The sequence below is a fragment of the Anoplophora glabripennis genome, unplaced genomic scaffold, assembly GCF_000390285.2.
Source record: "Anoplophora glabripennis isolate ALB-LARVAE unplaced genomic scaffold, Agla_2.0 scaffold1418, whole genome shotgun sequence".
NCBI classification, from domain to species: Eukaryota; Metazoa; Arthropoda; class Insecta; order Coleoptera; family Cerambycidae; genus Anoplophora; species Anoplophora glabripennis.
In genome coordinates, this window is record NW_019417876.1 from 33,830 (window position 1) to 54,438 (window position 20,609).

Below are 20,609 nucleotides of genomic sequence, written 5' to 3' on the forward strand. Positions count from 1 at the left end.
GGGATTGTCATGTCTAGCGGCTACGTCAAATCGTTTCTCCGCGTTTTGTCTTATTGTCTGTGTAGCGTTTGTGTATTGTAAGTCTCGTAATATGTCAGTGTTTCTTACGTACCAGGGCGCGTCGGTGGCCGTGCGGAGGGCTATGTTTTCCACAGCCTGTAATGACTTTAAGTGGCTTTTTGCCGCGTGACCCCACGCCGTGGAGGCGTAGGTTAGCTGCGGTTGAAGTACCACCTTGATAAGCGTTCGCTTATTCCTTAAACTGAGGGTGTTTCCACCTTTGAGTAAGGGATAGAGCCTAGCCCTGGTGGTCTTCGCTCGCGCCACCGTCTCCACGATGTGCGGTTTCCACGTGAGACGCTGGTCCATCGTCACGCCCAGGTATCGTGTTTGTCGATTCCAGGAGATGGGTTCCTGGGATAGTGTCAGTCTGTCGAGGTTTTGTGGGATTTTTCGTTTGGTAAAAAGGATAGCCGAACTTTTGTTGGGATTAATTTTGACTTTCCACCTGTTGCACCAGGTTTCAAGTTGGTCTAAGGAGCTTTGGAGGAGGTAGACGGAATATCTAGGATCTACGGATTGGGATGTGATTGTCAGGTCGTCGGCGTATAAGTATATGTTGGTGTTGGGGGGATGTGGGATGTCGGAGTTGTAAATGGTGTATAGGTGTGGGGACAGGACGGTGCCCTGGGGGACACCGGCCTCCATGGGACGGGTGGTGGAAAGGGAATCTTGGATTTGGATGCGGAATTTTCGGTGGTGTAGGTAGGATTTTATGAGTTGCCTGCAACAAAGATGCCGACGGCCTCTATGCTTAGGCTGGGGATTAGGTCGGTGATTAAAAGGAAAGAAAGGGATTCTTTCCAGGTAGCCTTAAAAAAGGCAGGTAGATTTTGCTCGTTGCTATCACTTCACCTCACAAACAAACAGGTCTGCTCAGCTCGGCTGTTCGCTCTGAACTGACATAAGAAGCTGGCTAAATACCCTTTGGGTAAAGGCCAAAAAAAAGAAGAAGAAGAAGAAGAAGAATATTTTCTATGGCTATAGTCATCCGTCACCAACCTACACAGCACCAATCAGATGCTGCGAGGTACAGTTAACTTTTGTGTGTTAAGTGACAATTTTGGCATTTTGTGACTTAACGAGACGGTTACTAGTTTTAGTTTTAAAAACTTTTTTAATACATCTTGGTCAATATGAGTGCTCCATTATTATTCGCGTGTTCCCGTTGTTTCGCTCGCCACCCTTTCGAGGAACTTTCTGCCGGGCAACAGCTGTGTAAAGTAAGTTTTTTTCTGTTAACCTAACAATTTTGCAGTGAGGATTATTCGAATAACGTTTTTTTTTACGAGAATAATGTATATTATAATGTGTAGATAGGAACTGGAGATTAAGTTTAAGTTAACATAGTTTTTTGGGTGCGACCATTTGGCGAATGTAAGAATGTTTATTTTGTTCAACTAGGAATGTCGGGGGGCATTTCCCGTGGTGAAATGCACTTATTGTCGATCAGAATTTCAACAAACGTCTAAAGGAAGTACAAGTACTATTTGTAAAAAGTGTGAGCAGAATGTAAAATCTTATGGAAAACCAACCGCTTGTGAGTATTGTAACATTATTGCAGCATTTATAGGAAATAAGTGTCAACGATGTACAAATTCTGAAATTAAATATGGCCCTCCCGTCAACTGTGAACAGTGCAAACAAAAATGCGCTTTTGATAGACAAGATGATGATAAAAAGGTAATTTTAATAAATGGTTACCAGAAACATCTTGGTAATTTATGTGGTTTTAGGTGGATGGAAAGCTGTTATGTTGGTTGTGCACTCTGTCTTATAAAAGGGCTTTAGCTAAAACTAAACAAGGAGATGCTGAACGTAGGGCACATATGAAAATATCTCAATTGCATAAAAATAAACATAAGGAGGGAAAGTGAGTTAAATTTTATTTTTGTTTATTGAAATGTGTAATGTTAAAATTTAAAAAGTAGTTGATTTAATGGAACTGGCTTCAGATAATTTCTGCATGTAGCACCAATAAAAAAGAAATTGCTTGGTTGCCAATTTGAACTGATAAAAACCTGTTTTAAAATAATAATACTTATAAAAATGCTTCAAATTATGTTTGTTTAATTATATAGGTGTCTAATAGCTGTTTTACATTGACAATTTATTCATGAATAAATTGACAAAGTTCATGAATTAATTTACGAATTTATTGGTAAACAGTGTGGTTTTACACTGCTACAGACTTTGTCAAGTTTTTTGACACATAAATCAGCTCTACCAACAAATCAAAGAAGCAAATATTTAAAAAATGTCACCTTTCCACTCATAATTATTGTAGTGATACAACAGCGGTACCGTTCTGACACATATTATATAAATATTAGTTTTTGTAAATAACAAATCAGGAAAAACAATGCAAAGCTAGTACGACGCACACAATTATTTACATATTCCAATAACATAACCTCATTACTGATCTGAGGCTGGAAATCTGTTGGGTTGGTACTTCTAAACTTCACAAAGGAATTGACAAAAATTAGAACATGTTCTAATTCGTCAAGAACTTGATGAATAAATCCATGAAGTTATTTGACAGTAGATTTAGTGCATTACACTTGTCTAATTTCTTAATGAAACGACTTCATGAATTAATTGATCAATATATTGTCAATGTAAAACAGCTATAACGATATACGAAACGACTGATGTAAGAAAAAAAGTGTTGATGTTGAAAAATGGCCTTCTGGGATTCAGCCCTGCTTGTTTGTAAAATAAGATCTGCCATGATTATTTAAAATTCAAAAAATATAGGAAGCATTGGAAATTTAAAGTATTATGATTTTTTTCACCAGTAAAGGGCCATTTTTGTATGAGATAGAGCAAAATTATGTTATTAAGAAAACTTTCTCAGGATGAAAAACTGAACAAACATGCAAAATTTCAATGACTTAGGCCTATTTTGATTTTTTACTTGATTTCATATTTTTTTGCTAATACAGTGCCCTTTTTGTGTATGACATAACGACAAAACGTTATTAAGAAAAGTTTGTCAACAATTGATCATTACAAGATCTTCAGTATAATTTATTTAGGGTTGATATCATAATCACACTAGTAACATATTCTTGTGACAATGCTTTGCAATTCATTATTAAATTTAAAGGATATTTTTTTATTACAATACTGGCCCTTACTCTTATTTGTTATTACTGTTATTCAAATCTCAAATTATTACTGATTACTGAACAAACTATAATCTGAAGTTAATTTATATTTGACATATATTTCACTTTAATAAAACTTTAGATACATTGAAAATTAAATTGAATATGTGTCAATAAATAAATAAAACAACTAAATTGAAAAGCATTCTAAAATATTTATATTTCCAAAAACATGTAAAAAAATGTTTAGAAATCTGTTGAAAATCTGTAGTATATTAATCTTAGAATCGAACAGGGTATCTAAATATAGAGATTGTACAAAATAATGTATGTATCTCTAAAATTATTTTAAACATGTTACTTCTACAAGTTTGTAAAATAAATAAAATCAGTTGCATATTCAGCTTATAATACCTGTAAAATAATTTCAAGATTAATCCGTTCCGTGCATAAGGTGTGACGACTTACTTAATAATTTTACACACTAAGAAAAAGTTACGACATCTTATATATATTATATAATTAAAAATTTAAAATAATATAAATTCAACAAAAATGCTTAAAGAAATTTTAAAATTAAAGAGTTTTGACAATTGACAATTCATCTGTATTTATGGAAATCATGAAGAACTTTTATTTTCATCCACATCAACAGTAAAACAAAAAGGTTTAGGCTACATATTTCATTAGAGTGAAGAGTATTTAGAAGAGAAGGGTATTTTAAAAAATATCTTAAAATGTTATGATAAATCCTTACTCGCATTTTAACTATTTAAGGAGGATCGGGTGCTATGAAACAATGCAGCCAATTTCGTATAATTATTAGATATATTATTTTTGCCATGCGAAATCAAATTCTGTAATTTATTCTCGAATTATTTATCGATTTGGTTTTGTTTTTAATTAATGTCAAACAATTGACTATTTAACATAGGTTCTTCTGCGAAATGCTATGATACATACCCTTACAATCGAATTACGGGTGCAAAAATGCAAATGGTAAGACGAAAAAATTAGACATTTACCTGAATAATTAATTAATAGATGAGAAAAAGAAAAAAGTAAGTTACCGCACATTTCACAGAGGACTAAATTATAAAACATAAAAAGTTCTAACTTGTCTTTCACTAAATAATAAACGCAAAGGAGTAACGGCAACAGCACAGTAGAGTATGACTGAGGTAAAGTGGTGGGAAATTTAAATACATTTTTTGATATACAAATTAGTCATTAGAAATGGATTACATTTGACTTGTGTTTATTTGGGTAATTCAATTTGGAGTAATAAAATAGAATGGGAAAGTTACAAATGAAGTATGTTTTTTTTTGAAATCTTTTTTTATTTATAAAGTACAATAAACTTTCAATACAAGAAGAAAAAAAAAACAGCAGCATATAAACAATCAAATATTTATACTTTGCATCATAGCACATATAACAATCTTATGCATTTTATACAAGCAAGTATCTCAATCTACTTACATTCTAGTCATACAGAATATTTTTCTCTGCATTGACGGCAATGATTTTATAACACGGTAAGTATAGGGCATCCTACGTCTCGCTTCACTCCCCCGATGAAGCACCCGATCCCCCTTAATGGATACATTTCTAGATACAGTAAAATAATCACTATTGTATGACATCAGCTGCTCACCTTTTCTAATATTTTGCTTTTGTAGGGGTACAAAATGTTAGATACTGTAAGAGCAATGACATACAGCGATTTTTGGCATCTAGACAGCCCAGATGACAAACACATGGCAGTTTTGTATTCCGCTAATAAACGATTTTTTCTAGAGTTGTTATAATGTGTATAGTTTTGTCAAAATCACAATGCATATTGAAGAAAAAAAAACAAATTATTATAATTGCTATACATATTTATCTTATTCTTTTTACCACAAATTTACCATGGTAATTTGTTCTCAACATTATTATCTCATAGCCCTATCACTATATTCAGGAATTATCATGTTCCGCAATGTTGGTCGAATTTCTATTTCATGTCCATATCAATTGCCAATTATTTATTATCTACATGTTTTCAAAAAACTGCCTTAAAACAGCAAATGAAAATCGTAAATTAGTAACAACTCGCTCTTAAATTCTTAGGCAAACACTATTTTGTTCATCTTACTTTTATTTGGACCTGATACTAAATCTTTATTCACTGTTACCCACTTCATTAAAGGAATATCCAACTTGAAGTCTGTTACTTACTTTTAATAAAAAGGAAACTGAATAATGCAATAATAATTAATTATAATAAAATACTGAAAGTCGAAAAGGTAAAGGCTAAAAATGATGTCTTGATAAATCTATAGATGTACAAATACAGGGTGTCCTGAACAAAGATGCCATAAATTTAGGGACTGATAGGACATCAAAAAAGAATATATTTTTGTAACAACCATAGGTCCATTTTTTTTGTTTTTGAGATAAAGGGTGTTAAAGATTGTTTTTTCTTAATACAATTCCTACATTCAACAAGTACTGCGACCGGTGTTCTCATTTTGACCCAACATAGCGATTTCTTAAATGTCTGTTCGTGTTCGACGTTTCTAAGTAGTTTGTTATAATAATGCGGGCGAATTAGACCAAGCACATGCCTGTTTCAAAAATCATAAAGTAAAAAAAAAATAGAATAAAAGCCTAAATTTGTGTATTTGTAGAGGTCGAACGTCAATTGTTTATAACAAAAGAAAAAGAAAAATAATTGCTCTTTTTTCAGTTTTTCACTGATATCTCCAAAAATAAAAACAACGAATTTGACTGAAATTGGATGAAACTACAGGAAAAGATAACTGTTGGGGTGCTCAACAAATACCAGCAATCCGGATCCCCAATTTCAAAATGGCGTCCTACTGCAAAATTACAAAGTTGATTTTTTTCCGCTCTTTTGAATGGAGTAAGCAAAAGTCTGAAAGTCATCGCCAGACCCCGAAAAATACATTTTTATTGACTTTACGTTTTCTTTTGTAATTTCATTCATTATGCTTTCGATATTTTGAAATGTAAGAAGGTCTTTTTACTTATTTAAAAACAAAAGTCAATCGTTTCTTTGAAAAAAATGATCAGTATTCTATTTGCTGTGCTCAGAAGAGGTTGACGTATAAAATATTCTCTTAAAATTAACTGTTACATTTATTGCGTAAATTGTGTCTAAAATATTATTGAATGTTACAATATCAACATTACATATAAGTACTACATTTTATAGTATTTAAAAGAACTGTTACATTCTATTCTACCATATTTTATTCAATGAATGGCGATGACTTTCACAGACTTTTGCTTACACCATTCGAAAGACCGAGAAAAAATAAGTTGATTTAAAAAAAAAGCATCCCGGTAGCTGCTTTCTAAATGCCACAATCCATTTGTTAAGTAAGAATTTTGAGAAGCCGAGTGCAGCATGGGCACTATTACGTCACAGCGCTCCCCTCTCCTAGCTACCGCCCAGCCGCGTGGGCCACCGCGCGGATCACTTTGTCTTTAAAACGCGGCGTTTACTTGGTCATTTCTTGGTCGAATCCATTAAAAAAAATTCAGATTATAAAGGAAGTCTACTTTACAACGAGCCCAAGTTTATTACAAACCATTAAATAGAACAGCCGGAATACCGTTTTTAAGAAAAAAAGTTATCTCGGCTACTATTGGTCGGATCAAGACGCTTATTTTTTAAGTTTATGTTTTTTAAGCACTATTTGGTTTGAAATCTTATATTAAAAAACCGCTGAGATAAGGACCCTAGTTACCGTTTTTTTTTTTGGTTTTCTGTTAATAACTTTTTTATTTTGCAACTTAAAAATCTGAAATTTAAGCAAACACAAGACAATGTAATTACCTTTCGATCCTTTTTTACCAAACTTTGATATCTTAACTTGGGCAGAAGACATACCCACTCGCATTTTCTTATTTATAATTTTGCAGTAGGCCGTTGAAATTGCGGGTCCGGATTGCGGGTATTTGTTGAGCACCAACAATTATCTTTTCCTGTAGTTTAATCCAATTTCAGTCAAATTCGTTCTATTTATTTATGTTGAAAATTTTGCGCATTTTTTTCTTCACCGTTAATTTTGCTATGTAAAAAAATTTTGCGAGCTTTCCTCAGGAACAAAATCAATAAGTATACCTCATGTCGATTAGAGGCTTATTTTGAGATATAAGTGAAAAACTGAAAAAAGAGCAATTATTTTTTTTTCTTTTGTTATAAACAATATGACGCTCAACAAATTTAGGTTTTTATTCTGTGTATTTTTACTTAATTTTAAACCCATAAAATTTGTGTTAGGCCCGATTTTTGGAAAAACAAAATTAAGCGAATAACTCAGAAAAATTATTTTTGCGAGAAATGAGAAGACAGGTCGCTTTTTGATCGAAGGGGGAAATCTTTTTACATAAATTTCTTGTTACAGATTCTACCCCCAAAAATCTGAATAGGGAAGGAGGGACAAATAAATTTGTAAAAAGTAAGGTTTTTTTTATTAACAACCTGTATCTCCGAAACTCATCGGTCAAATTCAAAAAATAAAACACGGTTGTATAGAGAATTAGAATACCTTTTAAAGATTTGTCACTTAACTCTCCTTCCCTATTAAGATTTTTGGGGGATTGCCCTCCCTCCCTAGGGAGGTAGAATCTGTAGCAAGAAATTTATGTGAAAACATGTCCCCCTTCAGTAAAAAATCGATAGTCTCGACCTTTTTCGGAAAAATAATTTTCCAGAGAGTTATTCGCTCTGTTTCGCTTTCAAGAGCCCATGCTGTATGTTTATTAACTGTTACTTACAATTTTTATAATTTAAGTGCTATTTATACCAAAAGACCATCAAAATCAATTATATGTGCTATTTAATATTAAAATGTTGGATTATTGAATTCATTTATATATTTATGGATGTGAAAAAATGTGTTTCAGTAAAATAACAAACAGTTTGAATAGTAATAAGTATTTGTTTCAACCATATTAATATTAAAACTATATTTTTTACATTTTTCAAAAATCTATAGCATATAATATAAAGTTGGTAATAGAGATTTTGCCCCAAACTGACGAAAGATGTTTTTGAGGATGATAAATACATCAGTGTTATTACTTAACGCCTCTTACACACGAGCGTTGTTTTTCCGGTCGGTAGCCGACCGTCAGACCTGACGGCGACGTTTCTGTGTGTAACGCCTCTTTCACACGGACGTTATTTTGCCGATCGGTATTTAAAACGATCGGCAAAACTACGACTAAAATTTTAAATTACACATAGTTAAATAGAGCTTTACGACCGGCAAAACAACAGCCGTGTGAAAGAGGCGTAACGCCTCTCACACGGACGCGGACGGTATTTTGCCGATCGGTATTTAAAACGATCGGCAAAACAACGACTAAAATTTTAAATTGCACATAGTCAAATACACACAGAAACATCGCCGTAAGGTCTGACGGTCGGCTACCGACCGGCAAAACAACGTCCGTGTGAAAGAGGCGTAAAGATGTATTTAACTATGTGCAATTTAAAATTTTAGTCGTTGTTTTGCCGATCGTTTTAAATACCGATCGGCAAAATACCGTCCGTGTGTAAGAGCCCTTATTTGATTTCAATCATCATGGTAGAAATCATAGCTACAATCTTTCCTAATAACATTTTCAAATATTTTCTAGTTCCACATTTTGCACAAAAAAGATACTCTTACTGGAATTCCTGAAAATATATTTTTTTTGAGAAAATTCAACCCAAAAGACAACTACTTTTTGTCCCTAAAAATTTGGTTTTTTATTAACTACATTTTATTAAAGTAGATATAATTTTATTTTTCTTTTTTCTATAGTTTAATTTATATAACGTAGAAGTATTATTTATAGTATGACTTCCTTGAGAAGTTCACATTTTGACAGGAGTAATCCTTTTATATGTTCATAAATCACAAATAAAAAAATTCAAGAGACATGATTTGTTCGCTATTAAAACTGGAGAAACAAAAACTGAAACATTATTTTTTATTTTTTTGTCAGAATTACGTGGTCAAAAAATGCCTTCAACTGAGATATTTAGGTGTGTAATAAAAATTTGTTACAAGGAAGTCAACTCCTATTAGATGTGTTGGATAAAAATTTAGTCTATTAGATTACTTAAGAAATACCCACAGATAGAGGAGTATTTTTTTGTGTTAAATAAAATTTTGTATTATGTAACATATTGTGACATCCGAGTTCACAAGTAGAAAGTTTGTCACATATTTAATGTTTGTTACAATACAATGCAGGAAATATAAAAAAGTAATATTTTCAAATGTTGGGAAAGCTCTTTGCTAGCAACTTCTACAAAATAGTGGAGAACTGATAATACTGACATACATATTTAACATACTCAAAAACTTTGTTGTCCCAAATTTCAATGCAATACATTTTTTATTGAAAAAGGTATGTCCAAAAATTAAATTAAAAAAAAATAATCTCGCCCTTATATTTCAAAAACAAACAATAGGCCCATGATCCAATGAAAAGATTCTTATTTTTTTGGTGTTGTACCGGCGGCACCTTTTTCTAAAACATCTTATACATTGAATTCCAACACTCTTATTTTTTGAGAGAATTGAATCTAAATTTTGTACACATAGATCTATAGTTTTGAATTTAGTAATAATTGTTATTAAAATTTTAGGCTACGTAGTCACAACAAAAGACCGAATCGACCAGATGTTACCAAAATACCGCCTCCGGAAGATGCTCCGCCAAATAAAGTTGCACGTAATAATTCTGCTCCCGTGTTGGTAAGAGCTGACCTTGATCCTAACAGCTCTGACCATGTCGTTGCCATGACACAATTAAAAGAGCAAATTGCAAGTTTACAAAAACAACTTAGTCAAAAAAATGCAGAACTTCTAAAAAAAGATAAAATGGTTAGTATTTTTATTTTAGTGATATAAGAATCAAGTTACTGGTATTAAAAATGTTAACCGCTTATATTACATATTATTCTATGGACATATTTTCACCAGCATTATTATGAGATCTAATAATTTTTTACTCTAACTATGAAGTAGATACATATCAGTGGTTTTAAGACTGTGCTATATTTAAAATATACATAGGCCAAGGAATAACAGCCCAAAAAACCATCATAAATATATATATTTTTCATAATTTTATTTATTTTGTCTTAATATCGTAGGCATGGTAATAATCCCATAAGAAATGCTAAATTAGAGTTTATTCTTTATACACAGCTGAATTTCGAATAGCACATCTTTTTCAGCATTTGTTCAAATTGAAAAAAAAAAGTTTTGTTGAAAAGATAATTAAGGTACTCTAAAATGATATCATTTCGCTCATGGGGCCATGTTTAAAATTTTTTTAATGTTAGTGCAAACGAGATGAATTTGTAAAAAATATGTGTCTCCTTTCCAATCAAAATTGACTTGTTGTGGAGTGACTGAGAAATTAGTTCTCAAAATAATCCAATTGGAAGTAATATATACAATATACAGGGTGTTTCAGAAAACATGGGCCAACGCTCGGGCTGATTCCTAACCTAAAAACCAGATTATTTTTTCATATCAACACAGGTCCGATTTCGTTCGTTCCTTAGATACAGGGTGTCAAAGTTGTAACCTGACCATGTACCATGTACCATTTAACCATGTATGATATGAACAGTCTCATAAGATATTAACTTGCAGATGAGTTTACCATTTACTTCTCAAAAAGGAGTTTAATTAATATGTGGGAACTTAGAAATGTTGTACGTTCAGAGAATGGATTTTAGACACTTACCGAACCTCGCTCACGAAGAGTATAATCCAGGTGTTGGTTATACAGGGTGTCCCACTCTCACTTGATGGACACTTGATTTGGACGAGCAAGAAAACACCAAAACTTCGAGGAAGGTTTTTAATAACAAAAAAAACAAAACGAACAAACAAATACAATACACAACGGTTTCGAACAAACATTATTAATTAATCTACACGCAATCCGAGATTTAGGGAACCCAACGCGAATTCATAACAAAATTTGGAAAGACTATCCATTATTAAATTATCCCGAGACTCTAAAATTAAGAAAACTGCCAGTGTGGAATCCAAGGAGAAACTACTTTTTTTCGGCGATTTCTCCTGAACTCGATTCCTCGCTTTGACAAGCCCATTTCTTGGGTATAGAAATTTCTGTTTTTATATTATTGGTGGGATCCCTGAATATCGGAGGTTGGAATGATTTAACTATACCATGTTCATACCTAATTGACTGAATTTACAATTGTATGGATAATTTTGTGACTAAACTGAACTTACAGTATTCCTAAGTTCCCACATATTAATTAAACTCCCTTTCAAGAAGTAAATTGGGCATCGACAACGTCCGAAAGTGGAATTTATTTTAAATAGAGTTAAAAACGAATCAACGACTAGTACAAGAACCACTGCCAACGAGATTGGGATACTTCATGAACACCAAATTTACTCATTTCAAGAATTATTACCTCGAGACTACATACCCCTGCAATTATGTCAGTGGTTTAAAAAAAAAAAAAAATGATCCAGATTATTCGACTAGAGTGTTATTTACTGACGAAGCTTGTTTCAGTACAATGGGTATTACAAATTTTCACAACCTTCATTTTTGGTGTGACGAAAATCCCAATTTGATTAGACCAATCAATTAGCAGTACCAATTCTCCATAAACATATGGGCAGGGATTGTTGGCAATCAAATCAGTGGCCCCATAGAACTTTAACCCCTGAATCATGTATCTTATGTCAACTTACTTCAAAATGACCTTCCAGATTTACTTCCTCTAAACATGAGAAATGATCGTTTATTTCCAAAACGAATGAGTACCGGTGCATTTTGCGGCTCCAGTTCGACAACATTCCGCTGGATTGGAAGAGGTGGTCGTGACCGTCTCGTTCCGCAGATATAACACCCATAGAGCTCTACTTCTGGGGACATGTGAAAGAACTTGTTTAAAAAACTCCTGTCACTTTAAGGGAAGATCTTTGCATCGTATATCAGATGCATTCGCTTTAATTCGCCGAGACATAGGGATATTTCAACAAGTTAGAAAGACCATCAAAAAACGAATTCAGGGTTGTGTTTGAGCTGAAGGTGAATTCCCAACAATTCCTGTAAAATGTTATATTATGTTTATCGAGTTGTTTATTGTAGGTACGTTTACAATTCATAGTTAATTCTAAATATATAAATAATTGTTTATTTTAATTTTATTTTTTTTTAATTGTCTTATTTCTGTGGTGTGTTTTATGTTTATATTACATTTAAAATACCGAAAACTTAAGGCAAAATGAAAAAATAGTAAGTCAATTTTTGATCAAAATTGAGCTAGAATTTAACCCATGTAATGATTATAAATTAGAAATCTCATTTGAGAATCAATTTTTTCTTTGATTAAATCCAAGGGCTTGCAAGTAAGTCCTGTCCTGTAATTCATGTAAAGTAGCGAAATCGGACCGATGTTGATATGAAAAAATAATCTTGTGTTTAAGTTAGGAATTTGCCCCTGAGCGTTGGCCCATGTTTTCTGAAACACGCTGTATATTGTCCGTCAAACATTGACTTTATTAAAAAAAAATTGTTTTGACATTTATTGAATTTTGTAAAGTATATGTATATGAAGTATAAATAATATGTAGTGACATTATTTTCCACATGTTGATCATGTAGGTATAGGTTTCAGGTCAAAAAATGTAAAAAAGTATTAACTTGTTTTAGCCGTCTTTACCCTTCACAGAATTTATTAATTCTTTATAGATTGTGACACTTTTAAGATGGAAAACCCGTGCTAAAAAAAGTATTATTATTCGATTTGCTTTTGGTCTTTTTTTATTGTTTGACAATAAAAAAACTTACATCGCAGCTATAGAATACATTTTATAAGATTTTACATTTGTTTAAGACATGAATTAAAGTCGATCAAATCAATGTTACCTAAGGCAAGCCGCTACATTGGTATCTCTTTAGTTGAGCAATCAAAATATTTAATCACTTCTTCTGATTAATTGCCTTTCTGGCGTGCATTAGGCAACTAAATGATATGAAGTACTAAAATTAACATTGTAAAAGCTGTTCGTATTTGTGAACATAAAAACAGAAAAAAAAACAAGAAAATTTTAGGTCCATTCATTGTCAAGTGAAAGATTTAAATAGAAAGTTTTATTCAACTTCCTGACTGTAGAATTTTAAGCTTCTCGTAAAGTACTGTGTGTTAGCAACATGGACCTGGTTAATATTTAGTTAACGTTCTATGGAAATGTTAAATATACCCTATTGTAAGGATTTCTATACATGTCCGAACTATCGTCCTGTAAAAACCCGAAGTACTGCAATATAGTCAGACTTTGTATTTTTTTGTCATTACTGGTGAAGGCCGCCTTGCTAGAAGACTAAAAATCCTATCTTATGAGATTACCAAGAAAAATTTTATTGATATTAATATTGGACATTATTTACATAAATTTATATACTATAACCATTAATACAACAGAAATTGCAGTAACCTGCTAGACTGTTGCAGGCAACTAAAAAGTTGCCTGTGCCCATCGATTAATATTGGACATTATTTACATAAATTTATATACTATAACCATTAATACAACAGAAATTGCAGTCACCTGTTAGACTGTTGCAGGCAACTAAAAAGTTGCCTGTGCCCACCGACAAACTTAAACATGTTAACTTTCTTTTACCGTTAACAGTTTCCTGATACTCAGAATATGTTATTTTTTAGTTCACAATTTAAAAATCACCTATGTATTTTTTACAAAGCAATGGATCTTATTCGACCAATTAATCAAATGTTGCCAATAACAAATTAAAATAAAATATATATAACTTCTAAGTATGCAGCACATAATAAAGCAGTCGATATGTGACTTTGCAATTTAGATTTAGTAGCAACCAATTTAATTGTGTATATATTATTTTTTGATACATGAGATCAATTTGAGCTACTCAAACATGTTTAGTTGTCAATAAATGTACGTCAATATCTGGTTAAGGTTACGACTTGAATATAAAAACATTTTGCTATAAGCGCCAATTTTGTGGTTTTTACTACAGTTGTAAACGTGACCTTCAAACTTAGGAGTTCAGCATTGGAATTCTGGCACCCAGACTTTCTTTTCGCTTCCTAGAGTGCACTATTTTTATAATTTAATATTTTTAAATCTGCAGTTATACAGGCTGTTTCAAATTCGTTTCTCACTACAGGGATCTCGGAAACGGTAAGAACTACGAAGTAGCTTAAATGCGGGCAAAGTTGCGTAATTAGGGGACCAACATTATGCCTCTAAAAAATCAAGGCTTACATGATTAGTTTTCGAAATATTTGAAAAAAAAAACGAAATTTTGGAAATCCGTCTTTGTTTAATTTCAGCCTTGTTTGAGGCGATATTGAAAAAAGAACGACACTTTCTCATGGCCACTTTTTGCCCCCTATCGAATGGCATAATCAATTTTTATATGTAACGTTTCATCTCTCCAGGACCATCAACTTCATTTTTTTAAATACGACCCTGGAAATTTTATTACACTTTGCAAGCCTTCATGACCCTCAATACTGTATTGCCTCAGCCCGAACCAGATTCAGACGTTTTGTCTCGAAAAATTATTCTTCAGTGTATTCGTTCCAAATTTATCTAAATTTTTTATTTATATTTCTTTGTTTATTGAATTATCGTACACTGTAAGTGTCGTTAGACCCTATGAAATCCATATAGTTATTTAAACTATTACCACCACACGTTACAATAAAACATTTATTATTATTAACTATTACCATCACTTGGTCATACGTAACTCAATAAATTGTTGCGTCAAAATTAAAACATTATAATTTTAATTTTATTATAACAAATTAATTCTTAAAAATGCATATGAACAACCAAAACACCAACTGAATTATTCTTTAAAAAATTTCAGTAAATGTTCAAAAACATTTTCGTTTTGGTAAAGGTTAAAAATGAAGACCAGCATAATATCGGAATTTATTATACCTGTAACTGCAACTATGAAAGAGCATGTCAGATGTATTTGTATGAATATCTTGAAAAAAAAATAGATCTGAATTTATTTGAATTTTGAGCACTCGAGAAGCCTAGAAATAACTATGGACATGGGAATAAAACTCTAATAATGTTTTATTTTAAACCATACCTCTAAACCATACTATTTACTGGTGCATTGTACCGATGTGTGAAAATACATCGGTAAAAACCAGAAAAAAACGTACTTATTTTAAAATAAATTTATGTAGATACCTATAAATACGATGACCATTATGTACTTATTTAAGTAGGACAGTACTTACTTTTAAATAATGTCTTAATGTACTTTAAAACTTTTCTAAGGACATGCGAATGTACTTCTTTTAAAAAAAAGGAGAAAGCTTTTTATTTTTTACTGTTTTTAAACAAATATCTTGATTTATTGTTCTCAGTTAATTTCTTTTGGCACTTTTACTTGAATATTGAACCACTATGCGTTCAGATAATATGAAATAACATTCGACCGTACCCAATACTTTTATTTCTGTCTAATTGTATACGATTAACAAAGCTGCCGACTATACTAATATCGATAGTCGGCATCTCTGTCTATTCATATAGGTGATGTTTACTGTTTAAGGTAGTTCCTTCGAATAAAATCTATGTTTAAGACACACAAATTTTTAGTTCAATAGTTAAAGCACTTCTGAATAACATATTTAAATTTTAAATCGATTGACCATTTCGCTTTTTAGAAATTAATTTTCAATGTTCAAAGAATTAACACGTGGAAGATAGGGATTCGTTATATTTCTCATAAACCACTTTTACCATTTATGTACAAATTTTTGTATGCGTAGAATATATATTTTCTTTTCGGTACAAAAAAAAAAATATGATTTGTTAGTTTAGTATATATAAATTATGTTTAGTTATTTTATGTATGTATTTTCAATGGAAATAAGATAGTTTTGTCCAATAAAAAGATATATTTTGCGTTTATAAAATGTTTTTACATTTATGCTAGATTTTGCACTTTTTATTTTCTGAAAAAAGATATGGTCACCATACCTATAAATCACATTTTTATTCCAGTTTGCTTCTATTCCTCTTATTTCTGCCGAAGAAAATAAAATGCTTTTCGAAAACAACTCCGCAATCATCATGGAATCCACTCTCGGTAAATTGTGTGATTGGGCTTTAGCATAACCTTGTTCGGTCATGTTACAAATATTCTTAAGAATTTTTAAAAAACTAAAAACTAATAATGATGATTATTTAAAATAACAAATTTAGATTCAAAATATTATTTATGTAGTAAATAGTATGCTACGCGCGGAAAGCTCACTTGAACTAAACGTCATAAAAATAAATATTATACCTACACAGACTTAATTATTTTGCTACAGTTGGGTGGTGGGTACATAACCAAAATTTGGTTGTCATCATTTGTTAGATCTATCGAATGTCCAGGAGCATTATCCAACATTAATAAAGCTTTGGGTGGCAACTTTAACTGAGTCAAATTTTTTCTAACTGTTGGTACAAATTCCGTGAGAAACCATTAGTGAAACAAGTCTCTTCTTACCCAATCTTTTTTTTTTTTTTGGCTTTTATAGCAGACAGGGATGTACGAATTCGCAAAAGCTCTCAGTTTAGAGGACTTTCCAACGAAAAGTAATTTTAACTTATAACAACCAAATGCATTGGCACATGGCATGAAAGTTATTCTGTCCTTGCTAATTTTTCTTTTGGATGCTAACTTTTCATCACCATGCGCCAGGGTTTTGCTTGGCAAAACTCTCCAAAATAGCACACTCTCATCAGTATTATAAAGGTTGATTCTCACTATACGTTCCAATCCGGTTTCATTCCGTTTACGTAAAATATTTGCTGTAAATTAATGTAGATATGCACACCTTCCATTCCGTTTACATACTGTGTCCAAACAATACCGTTCCATATTGAAGCAAACGTATTTTGTACGGGCAGGCTGAGACTTGACGGAAGCGGTAAGGTTGATTTATTCCTTTGCTGGACATACCAAGCATATAAAACTTTCTCCATTTCTAGATATGCGCTGATTTTTAAGGTTTTTCGCTTTTTCAAATTACCATCTGAAGCTGAATAATAGGCTATATCAGCCTGTTTCTTAAAAATGTCCCAAATTGTCGACTTCCCAACCTTATACGTAACAGCAACTGATTTCATAGTTTCCCCTGAGTTTACTAAATTGATAATTTCGCGTTTTTGTTGTAAATTTAAAGTAGTATGTTTTCTTTTTCACGTATTTATTAAAGCTGCCTTAAGCGCGTAGTAAATCCGTAAATAAACTAGTGCAAACTGACACTGAACGAGTTTAAACAAGTTGGAGCTCATGCATCTGAATTAAAGAGATGCGTTTGGACTTTTGAAATTCAATATCCGGATTACTGGATGTCCGGATTAGACTGTGTCTGGAATATGGAAGTTACACTGTACTATAAAAAAGCATTTATTAGGGCTCCCAGGGGGTAGTGTCGTCTTACTTCGGTTCTTGTTGCTGGACCAGACGCCGCGGATTCATTCCCGAGACGCTGTTCCCGGATCGCATGAGGCTCGCCAAGCATCATCATGACGGTGGAGACGCAATGCGATTAAACTATGCCAAAATTTATTAAATATTATGCCCAGTAGCTTTAGCTACAAGAACCAATAAGTACGAACTATTTGATAAATTTAGAGAAATCTCAGGGGCGATTTTACAATCGACTTCGCGTGGGAATGGCTCGAAAGGTTAATGATTTAGGATGAAAGTAATTTTACTAATAAAGCTTAGATAACGACAGATTCCGACATGGAAGCATCTGCCTAGATGTCCGATAATTCAAGTCTGATGAGGGCGCCAGGTATTTTCATAAGAAAAATACCAAAAGAAATTAAAATTGCAAAGTTAAAACTTTACACAAGTTCTGATTTTTCCAAGCCTCGATATACGCTAAGATATTTCACTGAGCAGAAATGAAACATTATGGAGCTATGAAACTTTAAGTATATAATCTGTTTGAAAGTGGGCCGTAAAATATCTTTGGCGTGCCGTTGTAGGTGAACAAATAAAATTTTAAAATCTTAATTAACCATCACTGGTAAATTAAATTTGTCTTCACTTTCTATTATTTTTCCTTCTACTTTGAGTCACTGGGTAATGTGTGCATGCAATAATAAAACACTGATGAAGGTGGTGCTGGTTCGTCGGTATGTTTATATGAATTCTTTCAAGTAAGCTGTTTATTTATTTTAGCTCATGTCGTTGCCAGCAACCACCTTAAGTTCCGGAAATGGAAAAAGGGAAGTAGGGAAAGGTAATAACAACAATAAATTCAAAACAATTATATCCAGTCTCAAATGTAGTTTCGAGATGTAAAGTCCGGACTAAATTAAGTAGGAAAATTTCACTATGAAATTTTTACCTTTAAAAAAAAAATCTTTAAGAAAAAAGTTAAAATTCAAAACTTCCTCAAAACGGGTTATAAAATGCTATGCGACTTACCAGACTCCACGTCCGTAGCTCTCAGTACAGGAAGGGATGTAAACTGGGACTGCAGCGGCGCGCACTGACTCTATGCTTTATTTGAAGCTCAACAAAAGAAAAATCAAATTTAGTCCAGATATTATCCACGAAATTTGGGATTTGAGTTTATCCCGTGCAGGCCGTTCAACCGATACTAGAAATGACTTTAATTGATTAATTGATGATGACTTCTAGCTGACAACTGAGCTCGATCGACTAACTTGATCGACTGACTTCATGGACGGACTTCATCGACTGACTTTATCGACTGCCCTTATCGACTGACTCTTCCGTCGTTATTTTTCCGGTATTTATTTACTTTCGGCGAGAGAAGAAGCGCGCAAAGCGCTCTGATTGGTCGGGGGCGTGGCCATATTTATATAGCCCCACATATACCCTCGAGCGCGGTAACGAACTGCCGCATTCTGTACTGAGAGCTTGGAACGTTAGGAGCTTCTGCATGTATTTGATATTTGATTTTATTGAAATTTTCCTAATAATACAACAGTAGCTCTCTTAGAAAGCTTTATTCAACCCATCTTTATAAATGAAAATTATTTTATTTTTGGGAGTAGTATCTGCTAGTAAATTATCGTACGCTAATTTTACACCCAGTTTTTGGCATAATTACGAAGAACATATTTGTTTATTGCAAAAACATTTCATACTTACAGCCATTTTGAATTTCTATGATGCTTTTCAATTGCCTTTGAATTGAGTAGTCAGTAATTTGAAAAACTCACAAATTCATGATTTCTTTGCACCATAACCGCCATAGCTTCATAACATCATAACTCCATATCCTCCACAACAGCATAACCTCTAACTCCATAACCTCCTCTATCCATAACTTTCATAACCCCATAACCCTTGTAGCCCCATAACCCTGGATGTGCAAAGGCGTATAACCATAAAACTTTGTCGGATCATGTGTCTCATGCATTCAATGCTAGTGGGGTAGCAGGCTTCTCGAGCCCAATAGTCATATAACCCTACAACTTAACAGTGTGCGAAAATGTATAAGCATAAAATTTTGTGGGAACAAGGATCTCATATAAGGGCCCAGAACTGCATGATTGAGTTGTCATGCTTCTATAACCCATTAACCCCATAACCCGAGGCGTGCAATAAAGCATAACCACAAAACAGCTATCGAGTCTGTGGTCTTGTTCTAACTCTGCAATCTCTTTACCCAAGGCATGTAAGCGCCTTCAGACTGGGGCATACAGGTTTGTCTTATAAAAACATAATCGTATTTTCTTGATTTGCTATCAAAATCATTCAAATAACAGGTTATGGAGTTATTCAATCACTGACCACTCAAGTTGGTTGGAAATCTTGAAAATCTCTTTTTAGAGGTTTCTTCATGTTATAAATGTCAAAAAACAAACCAGTCTGGGAAATCTGACTTTAGATTTGAATTCAGCGGATCAAAACACTGTTGATCTAGTCCACATTTTGTAATTTATTATTTAATTTTGAAAAAAATTATTTATTAAACATATTTTATATCTACAGGTATAACCTAAACGATACAATTAATAAAAGAATACAATAATGCAGCGGTATTCAAACTGTGTTCCGCAGAACCCTGGGGTTCCCCACAACCCCTCTGGGGGTTCCGCGACTCAGTCAAAAATTCAAAATTTTGGAATTAACAATATCGATAATAACAAATTAAAAACAAATTATACCCTTAAAACTTTTTATTTTTATAAGTACACTCATATGCGATAGCAGCTTACGAAATAGCACCTGATTTACACATATTGTAAAAATATTCAAGCACATCACAGTCATTGATTATATTTACTTTTTTTTTTAATTATCCAATAAATATTTATTTTAAAATTTAAAATCTTAGTCCAATTTTTACTTAGTGGA

The 20,609-nt window shown here is 32.6% G+C and overlaps 1 protein-coding gene across 2 annotated transcripts in view; it reads left to right on the forward strand.

Annotated features, from left to right (window-relative positions):
* Window positions 1–1,083: 1,083 nt before the first annotated feature.
* Window positions 1,084–20,609, forward strand: part of LOC108916124 (protein FAM76A) — a 32,763-nt gene continuing 13,237 nt past the window's right edge. For both annotated transcript variants that reach the window (XR_001964758.1, XM_018722324.1), the window contains exons 1-4: window positions 1,084–1,283; window positions 1,465–1,743; window positions 1,797–1,933; window positions 9,835–10,072. Coding sequence is in view for 1 of the 2 variants with exons in the window: in XM_018722324.1 (XP_018577840.1) it covers window positions 1,197–1,283; window positions 1,465–1,743; window positions 1,797–1,933; window positions 9,835–10,072 (741 nt within the window). In the remaining variant the exon portion in view is untranslated. The remainder of the gene's footprint in view (window positions 1,284–1,464; window positions 1,744–1,796; window positions 1,934–9,834; window positions 10,073–20,609) is intronic.